A 24,572-nucleotide genomic window follows, 5' to 3' on the forward strand; every position below is an offset into this window, starting at 1 on the left:
GATAGTGATGAAACAGAAGGGGGAGGATGATGTGCACAGTGCGTCGACGTATCTGGTGTATAGCAACAAACGATTGATGTGTTGGCTGCATACACATCATCTGGTGCCTTTGTTTGCAATACAAAACGCACATCGACCATCAAAGTTGTCGTCGTCATCATCATTCGCCTTCTCATTTGAAAACATATCATTGGGATGCTTCTTTGTGTTGAAATCCTTTATATATGATCCACCTCCCCCCCTTTTCTTAAAGGCCCAACTGCAGGTATCAAGGAGAATAGAAGCATAGATACATACAGCAGACAGTGCGGACTCTCTCTCTCTCTCTCTGAGAATGTGTGTCTCGTTCCGGGTGCTTTTCCATCTGTGGCACACATAAGCGCACATACACGGTCTTATCCTCCGGTGTTGCACACTATGCTTTTCCACAACCTCACATTCCTCTTCTCCTCCTTTGCACCACCACCACCACCGCCACCACCGCCGCTGCTGTCTTTACGCTGAGCCTTGTATCTCGTCATGTTAGTAGCAACACGTTGATGACGAACAAAGTATGCACATATAAAAGAATGAGAACACTGTGCAACATACGTGCATCTATAATGATATGGGGTGTTGTCCCGATGACCTTGTTCAGTAACCGATAACGAATAACAACTTGTTGGCATGCCGACAAACTTGGTATTAGCCGATCATCTCTCTCTCTCTCTCTCACCTCCCTCCCCCCATCTTTTATATGCAAAATCAGGAGATTCAGAAGGTCTTGACAGCCTTCTGTAACAGCAACAAGCAAATGGGTTCATTATACCGAGGCACAAGATGCTATATCAGCTGATTCTATGCAGCATCTAGGCCGAGTCTCGAAGGTATGTACAGCCTTTTTTTTCCCTCTTACACATGTGCATGCATCCAGCGTTTAATTAGCCACTGCTGCAATGTTGTTGTTATCATTCCATTTGGGATCCAACATAATACCAAGGTAACCAAACATCATGAATCCATTGTTTCTTCTACCCATGATGGGGTAAATGACACAAATAGTTACTCAAGTAGAAACAAACAAGACAATCGCACGATCCCATCATCGGGTCTTTTCCGTAACAGCAGGTGGCACAAGCCATGATGATGTAGTAATAGTAATACATTTTTATAGGCGTGAATGATGCATAATAAAACAAGGTGTAAAAAGGGGGGAGGATATCTTCTAATCATCATGATCGTCATCGTCGTCGTCGTGATCATCATCTTGATTCCGTGGTCGTTGCTTCCTTTTCCTTTTGCTGAGCAAGGCTTGTCGTTGCAGCTCCTTCTTTTTGTTGATGGCGCCCTGTTTGCTCCTCTCAAATTCTTGAGCCATGGCTTCTTTGCGTACAATGACAAATGTCTTTGGATCCGATTTTAAAATCTCAGCGTTGTTGCCTTGGCTGACACCCTCCTTGAAACCCAAAGTGCGACGATGCTCGTATCCAGGATAAAAGGTCGGGTTGAATGGTAACGTGGCCTTGACAGCTAATGCACCTGTAGTCTTGGCTAACCTCTTGACATCCCACAAGTTGTACGGCTTACATGTCTTAATGGTCACATGGATCTCACCATCCGGTAATGGTTCATCACTTGCTGTTGCCAATTCACCTCCTTCGTCATCATTTTCAGGTTCCATATCAAGCACATTGCTATTCCCAGATCGATGCCGACGCTTCTCGCCTTGTATTGAAAGAAGAGGTGTGGCCGATGCGAAAAAGTCGTTCAAAAGGGCTTGGTTGGCACGCACATTATGATCCTGATCCTTGATACCAGCACCTAGTCATCCGAGTTATTATTACATCACAATGCATCCCATTCTCATGTTGTACTTTACCTGCATGAGGAAAGTTGAATATGATCTTGGTATATCGATTCTTCCGGATAAGCTTGTGCTTGCCCAATTGCGTGCCATCCACCTCGAACAATACAGTGACACCAAGATCCTGCAACGCTTCAATGTTGTCCTTGGCTTCGTCTCCATACTTTTCATATAAAACTGATTCGCTGTCAAGACATGTCGCCGTGATCAGTGCTGGATTGCTTTGCATATAGTGGTCTGCAATGGCACGTGCAAATGAAAAGTTGCCTTCGCCAATCAACAAGATCCGATCGTCCTCGCCAAATGTCGGTTTGCGTTCGTACACCTTTTGTTTGTTGGTTTTGGCGAGTTGTTGTTCTCGTCTTTCCTGCTTCGCTTTCTGGATATTGCGTTTCTCAGCTTTTCTGAGGGTCTTATTGAGCGATTGCACCAGCTTTTTCTTCTTTGGCGGACCCATGATAACGATGATATTACAAGAAGAAAGCCACACCCCCCACCTTACGACCAAAAAATTTATGCAGAGAAGGGATCATCCTCCGCCACCAAGATGAACAGCATGATGAAAGCAACTCATCCCTCCATCGCTTTGGTTGCATGCTTGAAAGAGTTGACAACCACTACTGCCGCCAAGCCTTGATAATCAGCTTACGGAGACGGAGGGATTATTTGCCCGTGAAAGACTCTAAATAGTAAATGCTATCGTCAGCGTTTATCCCGAAAAGGAATCGCTTCAACACTATCAGGTACACACACACTGGTCCTTTGGTGAGGATATAGGAGCAAGTAGAATACCATTAATTCATATTGAAAAAGTCCTTCGTCAAAATAAACACGAATCTGACAAAAGAGGTATGCACACGTAGTAAAGTCGTATCTATTGCGTGGATAGATTACGTGTTTTGGCGGCTAGTATAAAGCGAGGTGTCACGAGTAGTGCACAGACTATGCATAGAGACACAGATAATTGTATATAAAAGGAGAAAATTGAGCTCACAAGGAAATCCTATATTGCATAAGATGTCATCATCATTCTCTGAACACTGCTGCAGAAAGCCTCCAGTCGAAAACAACTACAAGCCCAAAGGTGACTTGGTCAACCTTCGTGATGACTTGCCCGTCTATGTGATTGGTCCTGAAAACGCCACCAAGGCTGTATTCGTGTTTTATGATATCCATGGCTTTCAGTAAGTAGATACTCAGCATGAAGCAATGAAGCATGGTATTGATACATAAATGCTGTAGCGATAACACAAAGCAGTTGTGCGATTTGATTGCAAGCGAGGGCTACAAGGTAGTCATGCCTGATTTCCTTTTCAAAGGGCAAAAGCCTTTTAATGTGCTTGGCTTACCTCGCGAGGAGATGATTGCTTGGGTTATGAAGCATGGCTCAATTGATGCGGTATGCCTATTACACCAATCCATATGGAATGGAGATACGACTTACGATGTAATGTAGATCTCTGAACCTGCTGCCCTCGTTCGTGATTGGTTGAAAGGACAAGGAGTTACCAGGTGTGGCATTGTTGGTCTTTGCTGGGGTGGCAAGGTAATAAAAGGAATAGCTTTAGACATTGGCATCATATCAACTTGAACTTTTTTTCCCTCCCCAGGTTGGTCCGCAGTTGACGGGTCGTGATTCATTTTACAATGGTGCTGTGCTTGTTCATCAAGCTTTGATGGATCTCAAAGACGCTGAAGAAGCAGGTGCTCCCATCCTCGCACTCCCATCCAAAGATGAGCCCGATATGGTAATCAGCTTTCATTCTTCCATGATTTCTTTGTTGTTGCTAATACACGCATTCATATTTTTAGACCGAATACATGAACATCCTTTCAAAGAAACCATTTGGTGACAAATGTGGGATCAAACGATTTGATGGTAACATTTTCTATTGTGTGCCAGTATTCCTCAATACTGACATTTATACGTATAGACATGCATCATGGCTTTGCTGGAGCCGGAGCTGATTTCAGCAATGAGCTCAACGTCAAGAGAGTCCAAGAAGTTATTCAACTGATTGTTAACTTTATGAGTGATGTATTGTAATGAAAGGCTTTCACAAATAGATACATCTTCCACCATTAAATAAGCTTTTTGAGTTCACAAACTGCCCAGCTGATAGCCCATTCCCTCCCATTTACCTTTGTTGCCCAATTCAATGCATGTGAACGATTGTCCTGCTCCAGCCCAGCATGCTCATCATTGAACTTTCTTGATCCGATGGGATTTGGTTGAGTTACGCTCAAACACAGAAACATCATCCAATATCAGAAGAATCAAATTGGTAAGTTATTTGTAAACTGCCACTTGATAGCCCATTCCTCCCATTCACCATTGTTGTCCAATTCAATGCATACGAACGATTTTCCTGCTCCAGCCCATCATGTCCATCATTCAACTTTCTTGATCCGAGAGGATTTGACTGAGCAACGCTCAAACAGAGAAGTATCATCCAAGTATCAGAAAAACCAAGTTAATTTGCTGCTCTTCCCACTCCCAGCTTCTTGCTCTTCCTCCCATTCTCGACTGTTGGTCCATTCAAGTATACAACTACCACCTGCGAACGATTGCCCTGCTTCAACCCACCATGTCAATCCTACAACTGCCTTGATCTGATTGTCTTGACTGAATGGCAAGTTCATGCCGTGTACACAGCTTTTGATCACTCTTCTACAACACACAAGTCTCTTGACACAACACACGTTCTTGCGCGCTTCCCTGCCACGACCAATTGTAACAGCATTCATTCCAGCGGTTGCTTTAGCAAGGTCTTTAGCCCATTGTATCAAACAGCATTCACAGCCTTGTCACTCTACTACAACGCACGCACTTGCGCACTCGTCTGCCGCAAACCAAGCGTAACAGCAGTTACTATTAGCATGGTCTTTACTCTATTGTCTCAAGTCACTTCTTTATGTGAACAGCAGGTAGCCATTATATAGAAGCAGCTTTATTCACGCGTAGCAACTTGCTTTAATACAAACGAATGTCTATGAACATGGATATGGATATGAATCATGGTTTGGTGCATGGGATGGAAGGATATGGATATATCAATGCATTGAAAAAGAGGGCATCCATTGTCAACTTGAGCACTCACTTGGATCATCTTACTTTACACGCTCTTCCATGACAGCTACTATCATCAACCTTTGCTCTTTAAGATAGTTATATATACGGTGGGAGATCCTTATTTGTGTATGCATAAGAAATGTGATGATGTTTATTGTGGTTTGATGAATCCTTGTGGTGCTTTATCACTCTTTGCTTTCTTTTTCCCCTTGTTATCATCAGCAGCTCGTCGTTTCTTTCCTCCTTTTCTCCTCTCTCGTAAATCTTGTTTCATAGTATCCATGTATTCATCTTCTTGTTGCTGAGCTTTTCGATCCCGTTGATCCTGCTTTTCCTTTTCCTTTTGTTCTGCTGCGTCCTGTTCAGTTTGCTAGACGATGGGATGAGTCATTTGTTTTCTTTCTCTTCCATATCCTGTGATCTTACCTCGACCACCTTGTTGAATTCCTTGAATGATTGACGTCCTAGATTCGGTCGAGTGTCATTGAATGCCAGATAGCTCGGTTGATAATCCACGCGAATTTTTCTAAATCTCAAATGATGAGCATACCATTATGCAATAGGGCACATCCATAACACCCTCCTCCTCATCCAGTATGATCCCTCCCACTTACGGCTTTTGTACTTGATCCGTTTCATATTCTAATACCCATTCGGCTTCTGTAATGATACGTTTCCTTTCACGTTCAAGCTCTTCTTGCTTTTCCTTTTCCAAAGATCGTTGCATGAACTACATGTAAAAAGAAAAGAGAGAGAGATCCGTAATGGGTCAGACACTACATCATGGATAGGGAGTGACATTGGTCTACCTTCATGCCGAGTAATCGGTTCGACGGTTGTTTGACTCGTTTGTCGGCCATTGTGGTTGTGTCGTATGTCAAAAAGAGGAAGGTAAAAAATGCTGCTGGGTAGCTGTCTTTTGCTCTCGTTTTAAACGGTCGCTATGGTTGTTCAGTACACCAATCCAGAAATCAAGGCTGCATTGACAGAGAATGATAAGAAGCAATGTCTCGATGTGCGTGTCAAGGTGTTTGTCGATGAGCAAAAGTATACTTTGGAAAGCGAGATACATGAGTAAGTCATATCCCTGGCCCGCAGCACCACCCTACTACATACGTAGCTTTCTAATAACACATGACTCTTGGGATAGCAAGTATGACTCAGTGAGTGACCATTGGCTATTGACATGCGAAAACATGGATGGTGTGCGAGTACCTGTTGGCACTGTACGAATGTATATGGTGGGAGAAAAAGTAGGCAAGCTCGGTCGTTTAGCCGTTCTTCAGGATGCACGGGGATTACGATGTGGTCAATCACTTGTCAAGACGCTTTGTCAATCAGCTCATGAACGCGGTTTGGATGCCATCATGTGTGAAGCCCAAGTCGATAAGCGTGGATTCTACGAGAAGCTGGGATTTGTCATTGAAAAAGGCGATGAAGAAGCTTATCCAGTCGATGGTACACCCCATTACAAAATGTGGAAGCGGTCGTTGCCATAGAGATGTGTAGATTATAGCCCTATTATTGTTGGCCTTTACCCCCCCCGATTAAATTATTACTAGAATTGACATAGAGGATTATTGAGTCTTGTTTGAATCTTTCTCTCGGATTGTAAAGCAGTGGATGTCAAGATAGGAACAAAAGGCATTGATCACGGTTGCTACCCAATATAGGTAAACACTTGTCGAGATCATCATGAAACCCCAAATATATAACATCTCGGATTGTGGAGTGAATGCAAACCTACAAACAATATGCCATCAGTTGTCTAGGTAAAGACTGATTAGGGGAGTAGTACACTTACAATTCAGAGACTCGTGGGCAATTGGCAGCAAGGGCACCGCCAACAAGGGGCACAAGCAGTATGCTCGGTTTTGGAAAAGTGGATTTGGTAACATGGGCTAGGATGATCTTGCTTGCCATATGTCCGAATACAATCCCAATGGCTAGTGTAAAGGGAATAAGATGTTGACGTGAGAGAATGAAAGAGTATGGGGATGTGCACCAGGCGTATATAGCTACGCAGTAGATGAGGATGGGGCTATCTTCTCGAATCAAGGTTGACAAGAAAGATTTGTCTTCATCGAGGCAAGCTTTGCGTATTGTATAAAGACTATCAAAAGTAATCCATACATCAATGAGAGGTTAAAGATGTAGCTATTCTATGTGATGAATCCCAACGTACCTTGAAGGACAATGAACCATTAAGCTAAATGCAGAGATCAAAGCAATCCAGCCGTGTGAAAATGACATGTTGGCGATAAATGATGGCATGAAAGGAATGATTTGCCCCACTGAGACCATCCACACGCTTGAACCTAATTGGATAGCACCATGCAGGTGAGCATTAACGTGACATTCCTTTAACCCCACACCCATCGATCGAGCTACAGGTTGATGTGCATACCATAAATACCAGAAAGGGTGAATACAAAGACGGCCAAAAGAATGCCTTCAGTGGGTGCATTTACATAGCCAAGATAAAGAACACCCGTGTGGTATTCCTCTTGAGTCGACAAGTAGAATCCAAGCGCTTCAGCGATGCATAGCAATAAAGTAGCATGTGAATGTCCAGAGCCAATAGCACTTGCTTGCAAGATTGCAGAAAACATAGTGTTGAGTGCATCACAGCCATGATCGAAAAGTTCACCCAAAGGACTAGACGTTTTTGTTTTTCGTGCTTGCCGCCCATCCACATTATCAAATGTAGAATACAACCAAATCCCAGCTGCATAGCATAAATACACCCATCGATGTATGCCTTCTGCTCCATACTCAAGACTCGGTGTTATACAGCTTGCCAACACCACGTTGACAATGATGAAAAGGAAACCGGTTAGCGTGATTAGATTGGGTCTGCATGATACTGTTAGTTAGTGTTTGAATCATTGAGCATCGTTTATGCATGTATCCTTACGCCATGGATGAAGGAAACCATTGGTGCGCCCAATCCCAGTAATGCCGTAATAGATAACGAGAAAGAAATGAACGATCAATGGCATTGTACTTGTAAAGTTTAAGATTGGCAAGCCTATCAGGTGCCAGGTCTTTGTCGATAAAGCTGAATGAAGGAAGCATAAGAAGAAAAAGTGGTTCCTGGATCAAATCCTTGAAGCTAATTTTTTATGTATGCCTGAAAATGGTCGACGTAGTAAGTTGGCCGATCACCCTCTCTTTCACATGATTTAGTCAAAGCATGTGGCTGACTGTTGACCAATCCTTGTGCAAGGATGGCTCGTTGGAATGGTGGCAAAAGAGGCGGTCTGTGCACTTTCCTTATATGTAGGCATTAAGCTTGGAAGATAGTAGGTCTTTGTTGACATTGGGATTTATTGGAAACAAAACTTTGGTTTTATAGAATCAAGCTTTACATGACATAATCATACACGAATAAGAGTTGGGGGGGGGTATCAGATGATAATTTACCAGCCTTGCCATCCTTCAAGAGAAGATTCAAAGAGCTCATCTTCACCACCTTCAACAATCTTACAGATGGGGGTGAATGCGGAACGACCGCTGTCCTTGACATAGTCCTGTGCATATTGAAGACCAGCACGACGTTCACGGCGACCTGCTTCATGACCAATCCAGGTATAGACTTGGTGACCAACATCAAAGATGTAAACATGGTTGGTATCGAACATTTCCTTGGAGATCTTATCCTCAGCAACGAGTTCGAACTTGAGCTTGAGACCGAGCGAGGCATGAGATTTGCGTAAAACAAAGAGCTTCTTGGGAAGATCTTGACTCTCATCCACTTCCTCTTCCACTTCATCATCATCGTCATTGTCAGCGATATCGCCTTCGGAGCCCAACTCTTCCCAGAATTCACGTGCACTGCCTGAATCTTGCTCTACAATAACATCATTAGCCTTTGCTTCCTATATCACGACATACACTTTTACTTACCAATCACGACCATTTCACCATCACCGTTACGTTCGCTAATCAACTGAGAAATATACTCCGCAGCCTTGGCACGTTCAACGCCACGTGATTCTTTACCCTGCCATTGATAAACCTTGGCACCAGCATCAAGCACAAAGACGGCCTTGGAACGCAAACTCTCATGGCTCATAGGGACTTCAGTGATCACTACAGCATTGCGTGTACGGGTGCCTTCAAGGGCATCGGGACGATGAACACGCAACAAGCGCTTGTGAAATTCTTCCTCCTCCACATGGTTGAATCCACTAGCAAATCCACCTTGCAAATACTTCAAAGTACTAAAGTAGCTCTTGAACATGCGAGACTCACGACGTTGGACTTCACGGTGTTGTGTAGCAAGACCATCCAAAACTAATACACAATGAACACTTTAGTCCAGGGTCCTCTTCCTTGTAGAAGAAAAATGAGGTATACGTACAGTCATCCAATTCAACGGTCTTGTAAGCTGCTGTACCAGCTTCATCCTATTAGCCGCGTAACCAATGATAAGTTATATATGCCGCTTTCTCTTTTACTTGTGTATGCTTTTTAAATACCTGAGTGGTCTCCAAGCCGAGCCAAAAGTGAATGTTGTGCACGAGAGCATCCGAGTTTTGCTTGAGAGTGGTCTATTTTATACGTGTTGTGTGAGATGGGGGATATAAATGAAGCCATACCAATCTATCTTACCTTTAAGACAACATAACTATCACCTTGATAGAACTGACCATACTTATTCTCAGGCACAGTAACGAGCTCAAAGCTTTGCACACGCCAAATCCACATGCCCCTTTAAAACAAAACGAATGAATATGATGTGATCTTGTCAGAGCTATGTGTATATACATACGGTTCCTTGCCAATAGGGGATCCTTCATAGTTCCATGCTTGCTCGAGGGAGCCTTCTTCTTTGCGATGTTGACGCTCGAGTTCAGAGCCGAAGTTGGCGAGATTGGTTTCGTCGAGGCCTGCAAGAAAAGGAGGTGACATGAGCACTTTGTCCAATGACGACGAGATGAAGGTTGTTTACTTACGCCAGGTAGAGTTACGAAGCATGATGAGTAGTCAATGGGGGGTAGTTGTTGAGTGTGTGTTGGAAAAAAGGAATATGCAATTTCAACGGAACAACGGCACAGGCAGCGCACTAAATCCATCCTAACCAAGCCTTGTGTAACAACCACTGCATTGCCGAATATGACAGCCGGGCCGAGACACATAATTATCATGTCATTGCTGCTGATGTACCCATACTCGTGTATACCTTCCAATGAGACGCGTTGTTGTATCATGTATGTATTAGTGATTTTTCAGGTTACTTGAAAAGATAAATCAACATGGGCTGATCGATGACGATAAGAGCGTTTTCATTACTAGCCAAGTACTTGTTGCTTAGGATAGGACCAAGGGGAAGATTGTGTCTTTATGATCACATGATATGGGTAAGAGACAACAATCAATGTATGGATGCACTCGTCAATGTTGCATAAATTTCTCCTTCTTCTTTCACTCACTCCTCCTCTCTCTCTCATGCATCCTGATCCTTCTTTGTTGACAGCACTACTATTGTGAACTACCATGACCGATGCTGCTGAATCGCGATTTGCAATCAAGTCGGGCGTGAAGCTACAAGGCGATCGCTGCGTGTTGGTTTCAAGCTATGGGAAAATGAAGCGGCCACTGGCACTGGATCAAGCGCAACAAAGTCAATCATCCGTGATAGGCTTGTTTTCAAGGGACCATGTGGGAGCAATACCTTCTATTCGTACTGGATTCAATACAGAGATGAGACGATTCTTGTCAACGGTGGGGTTACACAAGTAAGCACAATCAAATTTGCATTGCATACATTGATTCTTATATATCATGTTGTATAGAGCTTTTCATATAGAAGCAACAACAAATCCAATACTCAGCATTGTGTTGTCTGGAAGATGCATGGATGATGAAGATTATGGCGATTGGATTGTATACACTGGCACTGACAACAACGACGACGATGATGATGGCGAGCAAACGCATGACCAAAGACTCGAAGGATACAACCTGATGCTGGCAAAATGCTGTGCTGCTCCCATCAACGCAAAGCGAGGTAGTCATGCACATGAATATTGGCTGCAAGGTACACCTATTCGTGTCATTCGTGGATCGGGATCAGTGCGTCTTCTTGGATCTAGCCAGACGTATATGCCGTGCAGAGGGTTTCGTTACGATGGTATTTACAAGGTGGTTCAGTACAAGCCAAGAAGAGGACTTCAGGGGAACATAGTATGGCAATTTGCATTGCGGCGTTGTGATCCATCACCAGCACCTTGGACAAAGAAAGATAAGTAGAGTGGCTCATTATTAAGGGAAACAATGATGATGCTCATTGGTCTTTTTGTTATATCCTATACGCTATCAATCAATGGCGAGACATTGTCCTGTATTCCAACATGAGGATTGGGAAAAGCGATATCAGTATTGGATATTGATGCGGCGTGTGATTGACAATTTACAACCAACGATTGGTTACTATGGAGAACAAGGGCAAGCAATCGAATACAGTGATGGCATGCGACGAATGGATGAACAGCAAACAATTGGATCTAGCAGCAGCATTATGGAATCACAAATGATACGAGCAGTATATATCCCACCGAGAAGGCTTCAAAATGCCATTATCGCTGATGCCATCAATCGCCGTATCTGGATGCGTGTGTGTGACCAAACCTATCAACAAAGTGTCGGGATCCAGGATTATCTATCATTCATTGAAGTCGCATTGACTCAGCCAGAATTCCAGTGTCTTCTTTGTAATGAAAAACTCATGATGAACATCAACAAGGAATATCGTGATGGATTGACAATTCCTCTTGTGCGTGTCGATTCATACCATTGCATGCGATGTGATTACAACTTTTGCAAGGAATGCATCGACGTCAACACCGATTATGATACCCGCCACTGCTGTTGCCCTCATTGTATGACCCTTGATTCATTGAAGACGAATGATACGCTGATGCACGTGTTCAAAGCTGCACACATTCACCCATAAATGATGATGTTGTTGTATGTAGTCATTAAAAGCTTAGTAACCAAATTTGCTCATGTGACCACTCCTGCTGCTGTTATTAATCCCCAAGCTGTATAATAATGATATCACTTTGCTTATACTGATGTTGTCCATCATGTATTCATTGCCAATTTAATCATCTACCTATCTCATATAGAGTGTTTTAAAGGGCAATCAAAGAGGGATAATTATGTAGAAGAGGTGGGCGATACATAAGAATGTTGTCAAGAAATTTCAGTTAATGCATTCGTGTGACACTTCTCGGCTGCGGAAATCACGAACAAGTTTCTCTTTTGTCCCTGTCAACTCACTTTATCTTCTTCCCGAGTTTGCTCTCAAAATGAACGACATTGCAACCCATTCCAATGCACCACGCAATGCTGTTCAACCAGGTGTCACCATAAAGGACGATTGGGCCACGCTTGTCTCGCCTTCGACCCAATTCCAACGATCGATTCCACTTGATCAGTCTCAATCGAGTGCCGATCCTGTCGTTGGACTCTTCACCAAGGACCACAGAGGAAAGATACCTTCAATCATGATCGGCTTCAGCACTGAATCACGTAAACAAATGGCAGCTGTTGGAGTACACAGGTAAAAAAGTGAGCTACTTTCAATATCATATCATCTAAACATGGCTATGGTAGAACACTCATGGCAGGCATTCAAGGCTCTCAAGCTTCGGGCATTGTATTCAGCATTGCCATGTCGGGTGAATACGAGGATAATGAGGACAATGGCGAGTACATCATTTATACGGGCAGTGGCGGTCGAGATCCTTCATCGGGCAGCAAAAAGCAAACCTTTGATCAAACATTGGATGGCCGTAATTTGCTGCTAGCAAAATGTTGTCCCGTCCCTGTCGACTTGAAGAATGGTGGTGATGCGGGTGATAACTGGCGCAATGGCGTACCAATTCGTGTTGTTCGTGGTTCGAAAAGCTTGCGTTTTTCAGGATCGAGGAGTTATGGACCATCTGAAGGATATCGATACGATGGCGTATACAAGGTTGTTATGTATTGGCCAACGAAGGGCACATCTGGATTCAAAGTTTGGAGATTCATGTTGAGAAGAGACGATCCATCACCCACACCATGGTCGATTGAAGATAAGTGTGGGGACTCAATCAATGGCTTTTTTATGGCAAGAGGGACTTATTGTATTTCTTTCTCTTTCTTTACGTCAAAGGATCATGCGAAAGCATTGCCCCATGTACCGAGACAATCAAAATGAAAAGCGACACCAATATTGGACATCCATGCGACGTGTCATTGACAACCTACAACCAGCAGTTGGATACGGTCGCCAAGCAAAGACATTCGATTACACCGATACCATGATTGAACAAGACATACAAGAAACGATTGAATCTGACAAGGCTATGCTTGAAAAGGAGATGGATCGAGCAATCTATATCCCGGATGATCCCCTGAAGAAAACGATCCTTCTTGATGGCATGAATCGACGTATTTGGATGCGTGTCTGCAATCGTGAATATCAACGAAAAGTCGGCATTCGGGATTATTTGTCTTTTATCGAAGTTGCATTGACACAACCAGAATTCCAATGCTTGATTTGCAATGACAAAGTCGCCCATCGCTCCAACAAGCAATATCGAGACGGTTTATCCATTCCCTTGGTCCACTTTGCTTCCGTACATTGCATGCGATGCGATTACAACTTTTGCAAGGATTGCTTAAAGCCCATGTTCATCCGTGATATCCGCTGTTGCCCCAATTGCCTTGCCGTTGGTTCGCTCGAACGTAACATCAACCTCAAACGAATTTACCAAGCCGCCCATATTGAACGTAAGTTGTTGTTTTCTTTTAACCTAGCACAGCCATTAACAGCATTGTCATTTACTTTTACAGCTACAACCAAAAAGTGAACAAGTATATCACAAGACCCGTCTTTATTATTATCTATCACCACCTTGCTATAACTTTGGACTCTCCACCAATCCCCTTTCCACTAGCCCAGCTGTATATTCTGCTGCTCCTACGCTAGATTGATATCCAAATCCTAAATGATTTCCAATACAAGTATGCATTGTTAACTTGTTGGACTCGTATCAAAATGTGGATGTTGCCTACTTACCTCCATGTCCATATGCATGTGTCACGAGGATTTTGCGGCCATTGGGTTTGGTATAATATTGGTTTTCAATACGGGCACCATTGATGCGTGAAGGACGAAGGCCAACGCCATGTCTTACTATCTTTAGAGGAGCGAGGTCTTTCAATGCAGGACAAATGACTTGAGTGCGTTCAAGAATGGATGCAATGGTAGCCTTCTCTGGGTTGGGATTACTTGAGATTGTACATGTGTATGAGTTATGGGTGCTGAAAGCAAAGGACTCTAAGGCCGTATGTTGTACTCACAAGTCATTCTTATTTGCAGTGCCTCCAAGGACCACTGTACCATCCGAGCGAGGTATTACATAGGTGATGAAATCTTTGCCTATAATTGACAACTTATCGTAAGTCTCATCACTACATAAATAGATAGTATCATGACGCTTACCCAAATGTGTAATAGTTTCCTTGATCGAAGGTGCATATGCCACCACCGTTTGACCTCGTGTTGGATATACCTGGTCATCATCAACGCCACCCAAGTAGCGTGCGCCAAGCCCGGTACAATTGACCACTGCATCCACTGGTGGGAGACCATCTCCAAGATCAAAGGCTTCACTGATATGTGCTAGTGCCCTTTTCATGATTTTACCGCCATTGGAAATAAATTGATGTTGCAGCCATCGGATGTAGTGGGGTGCATTTACAACCACTGCATACAACAATGTTATTACGATCCCAGGGTCACATGACGATAATAGCATCCACATTACCTGTGGTGTAACGATGTCCTATTTTGGCACCAGGTGGTAAGGATTCCTTTGGGACGAATTGGAACTAGGCATTGGGTATGGTAGGTTAGCCTACTGATGTTGCTCCTCATCATCCTCAAATGATAAAATCACCGATACTTACATCAGAAACAAGGTGACGGAACCATGGATCAGTGGTTTCTGGTACCAACTCATCATAGTAATCCGTGCTCGGGATAATCATAATTCCTGTTTCCTTGGGATGCGTTCTTGATAGTTGCATAAACTTGCGGTAAGTGGTAGCATCGAATCCTAAAAGGACTATTCAGTCACGTGATTCAAAGGAAGCCCATCATTGTTCACCCACCTTGCAGTAGCTTATCCGAGTTGGGGGCCATTGTACGCCAGTGAGCGCCTAAGCAACAACAAAGTATGTCAGCTTTGGAAAGCAACCACCAAAATCACCTTTGCTTTATAGCAGCCGCATTTCTCATTACCTGCCCAAGGCGATGTATACTCAATGTGGAAGTCTCCCGGTTGCCATTGAGCGAGAATGGTGACCTTGAATCCTTTGTCCAAGAGCGCCAATGCCGTCGACAATCCTACGATGCCGGCTCCAACTACAACGACATGCTTGGTCATATCGGAAAAAGAATGCTCTTGTTGCGTTCATGATAGGACCAATTCTATATTGTTCTTACGAGATCTTGTGGTACGAAACAACTCGTTTTGGATATGGTGTGTGGCAAGTTGATTCACGGCGGGTAAATTATCTCATATCATTGTCGTTGCCTCTCTGCATCTTCTGTTGTCAATGCCGATCCTGGTGGTGGTGTTCCATTGTTGTTGATCGTCTGAATCAATGCCGTTGGCTCTGGTGTGGGTGGCGAATCACGCCTTAATAGAGGATGATGCTCAAATGTCATACGAGGGATGGGGGTCGACGGACTTTGCACCTGATCAAGTTGTTCATGCAAGGAATTCATTGTTGTTTGTAAATAGAAAGTTGAGGAGGGAGCAAGCGATGTTAAATAGATGACATGTGTCAATAAAACCCGATGTAGATCTCGGACCTTGTATTCCTAAAACACCCTCAATGTGAATCAGTATCATCAATTGTGTCATAATCCAAAACAAAGATCCAGGGATACAGTATACCCGATGTTGATCCCAAACAATGCAAGTTTGTTTACTCGTCAGTAAATAGAAGCATCCTTTATTACCAAAAAGCCCATTGTTGTGGTGTGTCGTTATTCAATCATCTACCAAGACTCTTTGATAAAGAGCCTGTTGTAGATGCCGCACACTAGTTGTCGGCTCATGCAGGTGTCTGCGCATAATCTTTGTTGACATGGTCAAAAGCTCATCAAGTTGTTGTGCGTATCAAGGATGGCACTTTTTGCAACCTTGAGGATTAGAACGATTCCCACCAAGGAAGAAGACGATCAACTCCCTTCAATTGAAAGAAACAAAGAGACCCTGTAGGTGTTACCATCTCATGCAAAGATTTTATTGTCATGGCCTATGCCTAAACTACAGAATAAAGGGGCTCCTTATTTATCTTAGGCTGTGGCAGAGTGTGGGGTGGGAGTGGTAGGACACGGAGATGTAATTCAAACGGCGTCTATCAGCGCATGATCCCTGTACCTCTTCTCTTCGCTGATTCACCAATGGAAGCCAGGCCTTCGTTACATTGCTGGTGTATGCACCTTGATTGTTGTCGACCTCGTCTTCATTACCTTTGTCAATGGCAGTCAACGCTACGATTGAAGCATGCTTGAAATCGCGCACCTACAAGGACTTGATTACTTGTTTCAAGACGATAGAGTGAGTGTATATCATTTGAATGATTTATTGATGATGTTGACACGTGATCTCCATTGTTAGCTTTGGACTGATTGGAAGGGATGGGATTACGCTTGTTCACAAGAGGTGAAGCTATCGTTGCTAGGTTACTGTGCTGCTGAGACTGATTGTTCTTCCAAAGGCTTAGCAAGGGCAGCGGCATTCTTTGTCCATCGACTACGGAAGGTTTCAGTGGAGTTGGCTCGTGGATAAGGCACATCTACAGGAACGGGTTTACCAAGGAATTCGCACAACCTATCCCAGCCTTCGCCCAATTGCATGACAAGTAGCCTGTCGGCAGGGATCGTCTTTTTCACCCATTCGTTATGATTGTTGAAAAACGCCTTTATCGCTTCCTCATCGGCAAAACGCTCAGCGTCGGCAAGAGCACCATCCATCACCACTGTCCTGGCCATATTCAAAGTTCTCTTCTTGTGGTCAGGCAAGGATGCAAACTCTTCTGGGCTTTGTGATGCAGCAGCTTGGTGAATCGTATTCTTTGCAGACTTGTACCAGCTATCAGCATCTCGCAGCGTTAATATCCATTTGGCATCTGGATACTTTTTCATGAGCGGCTCGATGAAACAAGCAGTGGGCCTATCACACATCATATTCAATTCACTGCTCTCTCTACTATCATCATCATCATCATTACCAATCAACAGCCGCATCATATCCTTCATAAGCTTTATCCCAATCAGCAGGCTTGTCAGGGTTCTTATACGCCTCAAGGAAGACTTCTGGGTGACGATCTTGCGCGAGCAATTCTTTCATATGATGGCAGTTGTAGCTATTATCAATGATCGTGTACTCTTATTAGATGAGATAAAGATATCATTGCTATTGCATTACCCCAAAATGTTGAGAGCTTCACGAAGTGAATCAGTGCCTGTACGGCCACAACCAGCACCAATAACTTGAAGAGGAGCCATAATTATAAGAGATAGGGAAAGGAGAAAGATGAAGGAGGATCCAAAGCAGTAGAGCTTAGGTTATAAATGGTTTTTTACGTTATACAACGTACGATGAGGGGCTCCTGTATCATGTTGACCCGGTCGAAGAAACATGGCTCAATTGTCAATTTGCAGGCGACTGGATCGTTTCTAAAAAAAAAGATGAAGGTGACTCATAGTCCCATGAATCAAGGTTTGTATAGAGGCATGATGATGACAACAGCATGTACGGCTTCTTTTCGACCCGATTGTAAAAGATGTCTGATGACAACAGCATGTACGGCTTCTTTTCGACCCGATTGTAAACGATGTCTGATGACAGGGCGCCCTATACCACAGGCCAGGTGCTTTAATCAGAAGGCTTTTGCTATTGTTTGTTACACACGTTTCATGTTGAAATATGATAAATGAGGCTGAGGATGGCAGGGGTGGCTGTAGGTGAACGTAATAATGGTGGCACGTTGTGGTAACCCAAGCATAGCATGAAGGAGGACGATGGCTTGTTGGCAGGATGGCATTCTTGCTACATATTCAAATTCGACAATGGATGTATACAATGTGTAGGTAGGCTGATAATGCAGCCCCTGGGGAACGATGCTGGATGCTACGTAAGGGAGGATGAGGGATAATCGCATGCGTATAATGCATAACTCAGCTCGGCAGTGTCCTGAGAACACAAGGTATCATACCGATAATGCGCACCTATCAAAACGTTAAACGTATTTCCCTCCACTAAATAAACAATGCATGTGTTATCACATTGTGCTGCTGTTATTGCCAAGGAATCATTTTTAAAAGGTCAGCACAGCCTACAGCAAGCTTAAATGCTGAGCCGACATCAATGACGTTTCTAATAGATGAGGGGTGTCTGAAGACGACAAGCAGCGAGTTGTGCTATTCTCAAATGAAGCATGTCACAAAAGAACGATGCATGAAAATGCTCGTGAGCCCTCATGGTGTCTCATAACGTAGAAAATTATGCTGTGCTACGATCAAAAAGGATGTTGCAGCATTAGCCGGGAATGGGTATACGATCTTTCGCATTAGATGGAACACGGCCAAAAGAATGTCCGATAGTGGATCACGAATTTCGAATATTGCGTCATATGGCGAAATACCCAGAGCAGATATTGGTAACGTCGTACTAAGCGTTTTCTATTACTCAATACAAAAAAAGGTATTTATTCTTTACACAAAGGTCTTTTCAAAGGGCGAAAGTGGTCATATAGTGCTTTTAAGCAGCTGCTGTTTGGTTGTCTTGTTGATGTTTGGCAGGATCAAAGGTTTTCAAGAATTCATTACGGAAATTGGCGGTTGAGTTGGATCGAGGATAGGGCACATCAGGCACAGGCTTGCCGAGGAATTCACACAATCGATCCCAGCCCTCGCCTAATTGCAATACAAGTAATCGGTCGGCAGGAATGGTCTTTTTGACCCATTCATAATGATTCCTAAAGTTTTCCTTCATGGCTTCTTCATCGGCAAAACGCGCAGCGTCGCCAAGAGCACCATCCATCACCACTGTCTTTGCCATCTTGAAGGTTCTTTGTAAGTATTCAGGCAAAGCAGCAATCTCCTCTGGGGTTCGGGATGCAGCACCTTCGTGGATTGTATTCTTTACAGACTTGTACCAGCTATCGGGATCCCGATCGGTTAATAGCCATTTGGCATCAGGATACTTTTTCAAAAGTGGTTCAACGAAGGAAGCAGTGGGCCTATCACATACCATATTCAATCCACTGTTGCCATTTTAATGTTCATGTCTATTCCCTTACCAGTCAACAGCTGCATCAAATCCTTCATAAGCTTTATCCCAATCAGCAGGCTTGTCAGGGTTTTGGTAGGCTTCGAGGAAGATTTCTGGATTACGATCTTGTGCGAGTAGTTCTCTCATATGATGGCAGTTATAGCTATTATCAATGATGTTGTATTCTTATTAGCATCATCTTGACGAGAATAGAGAGATGTCCTTGTTGCATTACCCCAAGATGTTGAGAGCTTCACGAAGGGAATCAGTGCCTGTACGGCCATAGCCAGCGCCAATAACTTGAAGAGGAGCCATGTTATAGAAGATTTGAATGAAAAAGTTCGATATAGAAAGCCGATGAAGATTAACAAGATCCACTTTTATATTATTCTGATCCCGGAGTACGGGGTAATAATTGACCGGGGATATCCTCTCATAGTTGTAATGATCGCCCTTTGCATATGACGGAAAACACGGCCCGACTTTGAGCTCCATTGGGCCAATTGTCAATTCCGGTCGCATGGTTGTCTTACACAATACAAGATGTCTTGTGCGGCTTCTCGGACCGTTTAATTATTGAATCTTTCTTTCCCGATTCATCCGCGCGCGACCTTGGTTAACCCAGCTTTTACACGTTCAAAGTCATTTACTACAAATGATGGGTAAAAGAGCTAAGAAAATGGAGGTACATCATTGATCCATTAGTAGCAAGTAATGCTGATGTTGTGGAGGGATAATAGTATTTGACATCATGCTTCATCATGTTTTATTTGGTGGGTTTGATTGTTGCAGTAGTAGATGAGGATGTATGATGAAGATTAGCTATACGTATCAAGTAAAGTGATCAAGGAGGACTATTCAAGAGATGTCAAGGATTCAAAAGTAGTGAAGCAATAGTAATGGTTGCCATAGCAGTAGCAGGGATTTGGTATTATCTGATCCAATGAGTGGCACAGGGCATGTCCGCCAAGTTGAAAGAGAGCGGGTGAGTGATGACGCAGGCTTGAACAATGAGCATCCACACCCCTGAGTTCTAGTCGGTTGGCTCCCAAAAAAATTTCTCCCCAAGGCGCCATCAAGTTTAGTTGCTCCCTCTCCTTTTCAACACACCACAATGCTCAGAAACGTTGCTCGTGTTGCCCGTCCTTTGTCCATTGCAGCTGCTGCTCGCACTGTTGCTCCTGCTGTAAGTTGATTCCTATTCAAAAATAGCTTACTCTTCATATAACAGCAATCGACTCATTATCAACTCCCCCATTTACACACAACCCCATTCTACTTGCTTACAGGCCCGCTTGAACTTGGGTGCCATCTCGCGCTCTTATGCCACCGCTAAGGCTTCCACCTCTGAAGTCTCTTCCGTTCTCGAGCAACGCATTCTTGGTGCTGAATCTGAAGCCAATCTCCAAGAGACTGGTCGCGTCTTGTCCATTGGTGACGGTATCGCCCGTGTCTATGGCTTGAAGAACTGCCAAGCTGAAGAAATGGTTGAATTCTCCAGCGGTCTCAAGGTAACAACAATCACATCATCATCATCAACAACAAGACACCCTTTTATATTGACACTTCATATTTGATTATTAGGGTATGGCCCTTAACTTGGAACCTGACAACGTTGGTATTGTCGTTTTCGGTAACGATCGTTTGATCAAGGAAGGTGACACTGTCAAGCGTACTGGTGCCATTGTTGATGTCCCTGTTGGTCCTGGTGTCCTTGGTCGTGTTGTTGATGCCCTTGGTAACCCCATTGATGGTAAGGGTCCCCTTGAGACTGTTGGCCGCTCCCGTGTCCAAGTCAAGGCTCCTGGTATCTTGCCCCGTCACTCTGTCAACGAGCCTATGCAAACTGGTATCAAGTCTGTTGACTCCATGGTGCCTATTGGTCGTGGTCAACGTGAATTGATCATTGGTGATCGTCAAACCGGCAAGACCGCTGTTGCCCTTGAAGCCATTCTTAACCAAAAGAACTGGAACAATGGCACCGATGAGGCCAAGAAGCTTTACTGTATCTACGTCGCCGTTGGTCAAAAGCGTTCCACTGTTGCCCAACTCGTCAGCACCCTTGAAGAACACGATGCCATGAAGTACACCACCGTTGTTGCTGCTACTGCTTCTGAAGCCGCTCCTCTTCAATACCTTGCTCCTTTCTCTGGTGCCGCTTTCGGTGAATGGTTCCGTGACAATGGCAAGCACTCTTTGATCATCTATGATGATTTGTCCAAGCAAGCTGTTGCCTATCGTCAAATGTCCCTTTTGCTTCGTCGTCCCCCTGGTCGTGAAGCTTACCCTGGTGATGTCTTCTACCTCCACTCCCGTTTGTTGGAGCGTGCTGCCAAGATGAACAAGGACTTTGGCTATGGTTCCATGACCGCTTTGCCCATCATGTAAGTTGAAAAGAAAAGGATCAATGGGGAATACACGTGTTTTAAAAAGTAACATGTATTAATCAATCTTTGTTGCATATCATCATAGTGAGACTCAAGGTGGTGATGTGTCCGCTTACATTCCTACCAACGTCATTTCCATTACCGATGGTCAAATTTTCTTGGAAGCCGAACTTTTCTTCAAGGGTATTCGTCCTGCCATTAACGTTGGTTTGTCCGTTTCTCGTGTCGGTTCCGCTGCCCAAACCAAGGCCATGAAGCAAGTTGCTGGTTCCCTTAAGCTTTTCTTGGCTCAATACCGTGAAGTTGCTGCTTTCGCCCAATTCGGTTCCGATTTGGATGCCTCCACCCAATTCTTGCTCAACCGTGGTGCTCGTTTGACTGAATTGCTCAAGCAACCCCAATACCACCCCTTGGCTATCCAAGTTCAGGTCCCTATTGTCTTTGCTGGTGTCAACGGTTTCCTCGATAAGCTCCCCGTCAACAAGATCGTCGATTGGGAAAAGGACTTTATCAGCCACATCCAATCTGAGCACAAGGATGTTCTTGAAGAGATCCGCACCCAAGGTGTCCTTTCCAAGGACCTTGAAGGCAAGCTTCGTGACATTTGCGAGAACCACGTCAAGTCCTTCCAGTAAACACTTCAAGTGCTTCTCTCTTTGAATCGTCTTTTTTGTTTCTCCTAGTTTCATACACACACTCTCTCTCCAATCCATGTTTCTCATTGTAGAATGAATGCACAAACAACGATATCGCCCTAGAAACTTGTGTTTTGTAATAATTGATATGTACAATTGTTGTTGATATGAATGTCAATGTGTGGCGGAGTAATGGGCTGAAATGGGATGGCTGAAACAAAGAGAGAGAGAGAGAGGAAAAAAGGTGTCAGCAAAATGGGATGTGCTTATCACCAAACAGAATCAGGCACATGTGTGTTTGTTAAGGGGTGGGCTTTGACATGCATCGACCTTTTAGGCTATTGATCTTCCGTTTCGCAGATTTCCATAGCCCAAATTAGACCATGTTGATGGTCATGGAATTCCATTGACTCTATATTCTTCCTCTTTTATTGCTTCTTCCATAATAACGTGATCGACCAAATACTCTCTACTGCTTTGGGGTTTAGCATGGATCGTGGCTTTTCACTATAATTATTCCATTCCCAAAGGATTGGTGCACGTTCAAAGCCAACAAGCTAACTTTCCATTTCATTATCTTCAATAAAGGTACCAGACCAAAAATATGCCCAAAGCATAACATTTGTGCTTCCAGACCAATGCCAAGTAACAATATGGAAAATGAGGTCAACCAGGAATCAGCCGTATTATGCACACACGTGGCTGGTGCAATGCATATGGTTGTGTGTGCCGGCAAGAGATCATGTATATTTTCACCAGGGCTATGCACATCTCTATCGCCACAAATAAATCTAGTCGTCATAACCATAGTCGGCCATTCCGGGAACAAATGGTCAAGGAGAAGTGCCGCAGGAAGAAAAAGCAACATAGTTTTGTGCAACACGGATCCGAAAACAGTCGTGGATGTACCAGATTCTCCATACTTGAGCATTTTGCTAAATTTAACATCGTAATTGGGTCATCATCTTTGGATCAGCTATAAAAGAAGAGAATTACAACACCCTTCTTTTTCGAGAACTTCAAAGCAAGGTTTTTCATCCACATGTATTTTTCCACCAAAAGTCGTTTTTCGTCAATCGCAGCAGCCCTTATTTGTATGGCCTCTGTAGCCCAGGCACAGTTCCAATTCAAAGATACATACCCCACTCCACGATCGATCCCTACCATAAAACCAGAATGGCGTGATTTGATTGCCAACGCCTCTATTACCAATGCCCCTATTCGCACTCGCACACCAGATGGCAGTATGTATATGATTGAACCCCACTTTGAGCAAAAGGACAAGTTGTTGATCTATGTAAACTTTGATATTATAGATGTTGACATGAGCACAGTAACAAATGATCCTTACTGCACATGGTCGTTTGATCGTTGTATCGCTAAGGACGACTTGTACACATGCCCCACTGGTCAATACTCTGTAACCTTTGACGATGGTCCTTCTGAATTTAGCCCAAAGCTATATGATTACCTAAAGTCGATCAACGTGAAGACCACCTTTTTCATGGTGGGTGGTCAAGTATTGACACACCCTGACTTGGTGAAACGTGCATACGATGATGGACACGAAATTGCTATGCACACTTGGTCACACACTGCCATGACAACCCAAAGCAATGAAGAAATTGTTGCCGAGCTTAAATGGAATGAACAAGTTATTCGTGAAGTTCTTGGTGTTTCTCCTCGATTCTTCCGACCAGTAAGTTACATATTAGTAACCCCCTTCTTTCATGTGCAAGTTGATTAACCCTCTTCCCCCACCCCGTTTAGCCTTTTGGAAACATTGACAACCGAGTGCGTGATATTGCCAAGGCCCTTGGCTTTGTTCGTAAGTAGTTCTTTAAAAACTTATATCCATTCTTTGTGCTCATATCTTTATTGCAATAGCTGTAATGTGGACGCATGATACATTTGATTGGGGGTTGACAGCACCAGGAAGCACCTTTAACGTGCAATGGATTTCCAACAATATCACTGAATGGGGTCGAACGAATACTACTGAAGGTGGCGTTTCTCTCTCTCATGATCTCTACAACAGCACAGTCGATGCTGCTCTCAACTATATTCCCGTGTTCCAGAATTATTATGATCTCACCGCCGTGGGACAATGCAACAATGCTGCACCCTATAAAGAATCCAATAGCACCACCTCCTCAAAAGATGGCGTTTCGCCTGCTGGAGATGAAAGCGCTGCTGCTGCACTCATGGCTACCCCATCTTGGGTCTTCCTTTTGTTCACCATGATCCTCAGCCGTTTCCTATAGCATCCTCAAAAGCACATTC

The 24,572-nt window shown here is 43.8% G+C and overlaps 15 protein-coding genes across 15 annotated transcripts; 7 read left to right on the forward strand and 8 right to left on the reverse strand.

Moving 5' to 3' along the window:
* Nucleotides 1-1,204: 1,204 nt before the first annotated feature.
* O0I10_000537 (uncharacterized protein) lies at nt 1,205-2,300 on the reverse strand (the record flags this gene model as incomplete). The annotated part of the gene is made up of 2 exons (XM_058480646.1): nt 1,205-1,800; nt 1,859-2,300. The coding sequence occupies 2 exons, from the start codon at nt 2,298-2,300 to the stop codon at nt 1,205-1,207; spliced, it is 1,038 nt and encodes a 345-aa protein (XP_058348210.1).
* Nucleotides 2,301-2,860: 560 nt separating this feature from the next.
* On the forward strand, nt 2,861-3,890 carry O0I10_000538 (uncharacterized protein; the record flags this gene model as incomplete). Its single annotated transcript, XM_058480647.1, has 6 exons — nt 2,861-3,027; nt 3,086-3,242; nt 3,300-3,389; nt 3,454-3,591; nt 3,656-3,722; nt 3,778-3,890. 6 exons carry the CDS (start codon nt 2,861-2,863, stop codon nt 3,888-3,890), a joined length of 732 nt encoding a protein of 243 aa, XP_058348211.1.
* Nucleotides 3,891-5,067: 1,177 nt separating this feature from the next.
* O0I10_000539 (uncharacterized protein) lies at nt 5,068-5,776 on the reverse strand (the record flags this gene model as incomplete). The annotated part of the gene is made up of 4 exons (XM_058480648.1): nt 5,068-5,286; nt 5,343-5,442; nt 5,531-5,646; nt 5,726-5,776. 4 exons carry the CDS (start codon nt 5,774-5,776, stop codon nt 5,068-5,070), a joined length of 486 nt encoding a protein of 161 aa, XP_058348212.1.
* An 83-nt stretch (nt 5,777-5,859) lies between these two features.
* Nucleotides 5,860-6,415, forward strand: O0I10_000540 (uncharacterized protein; the record flags this gene model as incomplete). The annotated part of the gene is made up of 2 exons (XM_058480649.1): nt 5,860-5,990; nt 6,067-6,415. 2 exons carry the CDS (start codon nt 5,860-5,862, stop codon nt 6,413-6,415), a joined length of 480 nt encoding a protein of 159 aa, XP_058348213.1.
* A 78-nt stretch (nt 6,416-6,493) lies between these two features.
* On the reverse strand, nt 6,494-7,994 carry O0I10_000541 (uncharacterized protein; the record flags this gene model as incomplete). Its single annotated transcript, XM_058480650.1, has 5 exons — nt 6,494-6,659; nt 6,721-7,029; nt 7,102-7,234; nt 7,324-7,772; nt 7,834-7,994. 5 exons carry the CDS (start codon nt 7,992-7,994, stop codon nt 6,494-6,496), a joined length of 1,218 nt encoding a protein of 405 aa, XP_058348214.1.
* Nucleotides 7,995-8,338: 344 nt separating this feature from the next.
* O0I10_000542 (uncharacterized protein) lies at nt 8,339-9,899 on the reverse strand (the record flags this gene model as incomplete). Its single annotated transcript, XM_058480651.1, has 7 exons — nt 8,339-8,769; nt 8,826-9,215; nt 9,283-9,328; nt 9,401-9,472; nt 9,534-9,633; nt 9,694-9,811; nt 9,878-9,899. 7 exons carry the CDS (start codon nt 9,897-9,899, stop codon nt 8,339-8,341), a joined length of 1,179 nt encoding a protein of 392 aa, XP_058348215.1.
* A 519-nt stretch (nt 9,900-10,418) lies between these two features.
* O0I10_000543 (uncharacterized protein) lies at nt 10,419-11,174 on the forward strand (the record flags this gene model as incomplete). Its single annotated transcript, XM_058480652.1, has 2 exons — nt 10,419-10,660; nt 10,718-11,174. The coding sequence occupies 2 exons, from the start codon at nt 10,419-10,421 to the stop codon at nt 11,172-11,174; spliced, it is 699 nt and encodes a 232-aa protein (XP_058348216.1).
* A 73-nt stretch (nt 11,175-11,247) lies between these two features.
* On the forward strand, nt 11,248-11,877 carry O0I10_000544 (uncharacterized protein; the record flags this gene model as incomplete). The annotated part of the gene is made up of 1 exon (XM_058480653.1): nt 11,248-11,877. One exon carries the CDS (start codon nt 11,248-11,250, stop codon nt 11,875-11,877), a length of 630 nt encoding a protein of 209 aa, XP_058348217.1.
* Nucleotides 11,878-12,235: 358 nt separating this feature from the next.
* O0I10_000545 (uncharacterized protein) lies at nt 12,236-13,783 on the forward strand (the record flags this gene model as incomplete). The annotated part of the gene is made up of 4 exons (XM_058480654.1): nt 12,236-12,489; nt 12,543-13,007; nt 13,084-13,703; nt 13,767-13,783. 4 exons carry the CDS (start codon nt 12,236-12,238, stop codon nt 13,781-13,783), a joined length of 1,356 nt encoding a protein of 451 aa, XP_058348218.1.
* Nucleotides 13,784-13,831: 48 nt separating this feature from the next.
* Nucleotides 13,832-15,364, reverse strand: O0I10_000546 (uncharacterized protein; the record flags this gene model as incomplete). Its single annotated transcript, XM_058480655.1, has 8 exons — nt 13,832-13,917; nt 13,993-14,204; nt 14,277-14,355; nt 14,419-14,682; nt 14,744-14,807; nt 14,886-15,034; nt 15,090-15,137; nt 15,220-15,364. The coding sequence occupies 8 exons, from the start codon at nt 15,362-15,364 to the stop codon at nt 13,832-13,834; spliced, it is 1,047 nt and encodes a 348-aa protein (XP_058348219.1).
* A 137-nt stretch (nt 15,365-15,501) lies between these two features.
* Nucleotides 15,502-15,708, reverse strand: O0I10_000547 (uncharacterized protein; the record flags this gene model as incomplete). Its single annotated transcript, XM_058480656.1, has 1 exon — nt 15,502-15,708. The coding sequence occupies one exon, from the start codon at nt 15,706-15,708 to the stop codon at nt 15,502-15,504; it is 207 nt and encodes a 68-aa protein (XP_058348220.1).
* A 966-nt stretch (nt 15,709-16,674) lies between these two features.
* Nucleotides 16,675-17,499, reverse strand: O0I10_000548 (uncharacterized protein; the record flags this gene model as incomplete). Its single annotated transcript, XM_058480657.1, has 3 exons — nt 16,675-17,164; nt 17,223-17,357; nt 17,420-17,499. 3 exons carry the CDS (start codon nt 17,497-17,499, stop codon nt 16,675-16,677), a joined length of 705 nt encoding a protein of 234 aa, XP_058348221.1.
* A 1,255-nt stretch (nt 17,500-18,754) lies between these two features.
* O0I10_000549 (uncharacterized protein) lies at nt 18,755-19,582 on the reverse strand (the record flags this gene model as incomplete). The annotated part of the gene is made up of 3 exons (XM_058480658.1): nt 18,755-19,235; nt 19,296-19,430; nt 19,503-19,582. 3 exons carry the CDS (start codon nt 19,580-19,582, stop codon nt 18,755-18,757), a joined length of 696 nt encoding a protein of 231 aa, XP_058348222.1.
* Nucleotides 19,583-20,381: 799 nt separating this feature from the next.
* Nucleotides 20,382-22,289, forward strand: O0I10_000550 (ATP synthase subunit alpha, mitochondrial; the record flags this gene model as incomplete). The annotated part of the gene is made up of 4 exons (XM_058480659.1): nt 20,382-20,453; nt 20,557-20,778; nt 20,852-21,651; nt 21,740-22,289. The coding sequence occupies 4 exons, from the start codon at nt 20,382-20,384 to the stop codon at nt 22,287-22,289; spliced, it is 1,644 nt and encodes a 547-aa protein (XP_058348223.1).
* Nucleotides 22,290-23,385: 1,096 nt separating this feature from the next.
* Nucleotides 23,386-24,553, forward strand: O0I10_000551 (uncharacterized protein; the record flags this gene model as incomplete). The annotated part of the gene is made up of 4 exons (XM_058480660.1): nt 23,386-23,533; nt 23,606-23,988; nt 24,060-24,117; nt 24,177-24,553. 4 exons carry the CDS (start codon nt 23,386-23,388, stop codon nt 24,551-24,553), a joined length of 966 nt encoding a protein of 321 aa, XP_058348224.1.
* Nucleotides 24,554-24,572: the final 19 nt, after the last annotated feature.

The sequence above is a fragment of the Lichtheimia ornata genome (assembly GCF_029851405.1).
Source record: "Lichtheimia ornata isolate CBS 291.66 chromosome Unknown scaffold00002, whole genome shotgun sequence".
In the NCBI taxonomy this organism is placed as follows: Eukaryota; Fungi; Mucoromycota; class Mucoromycetes; order Mucorales; family Lichtheimiaceae; genus Lichtheimia; species Lichtheimia ornata.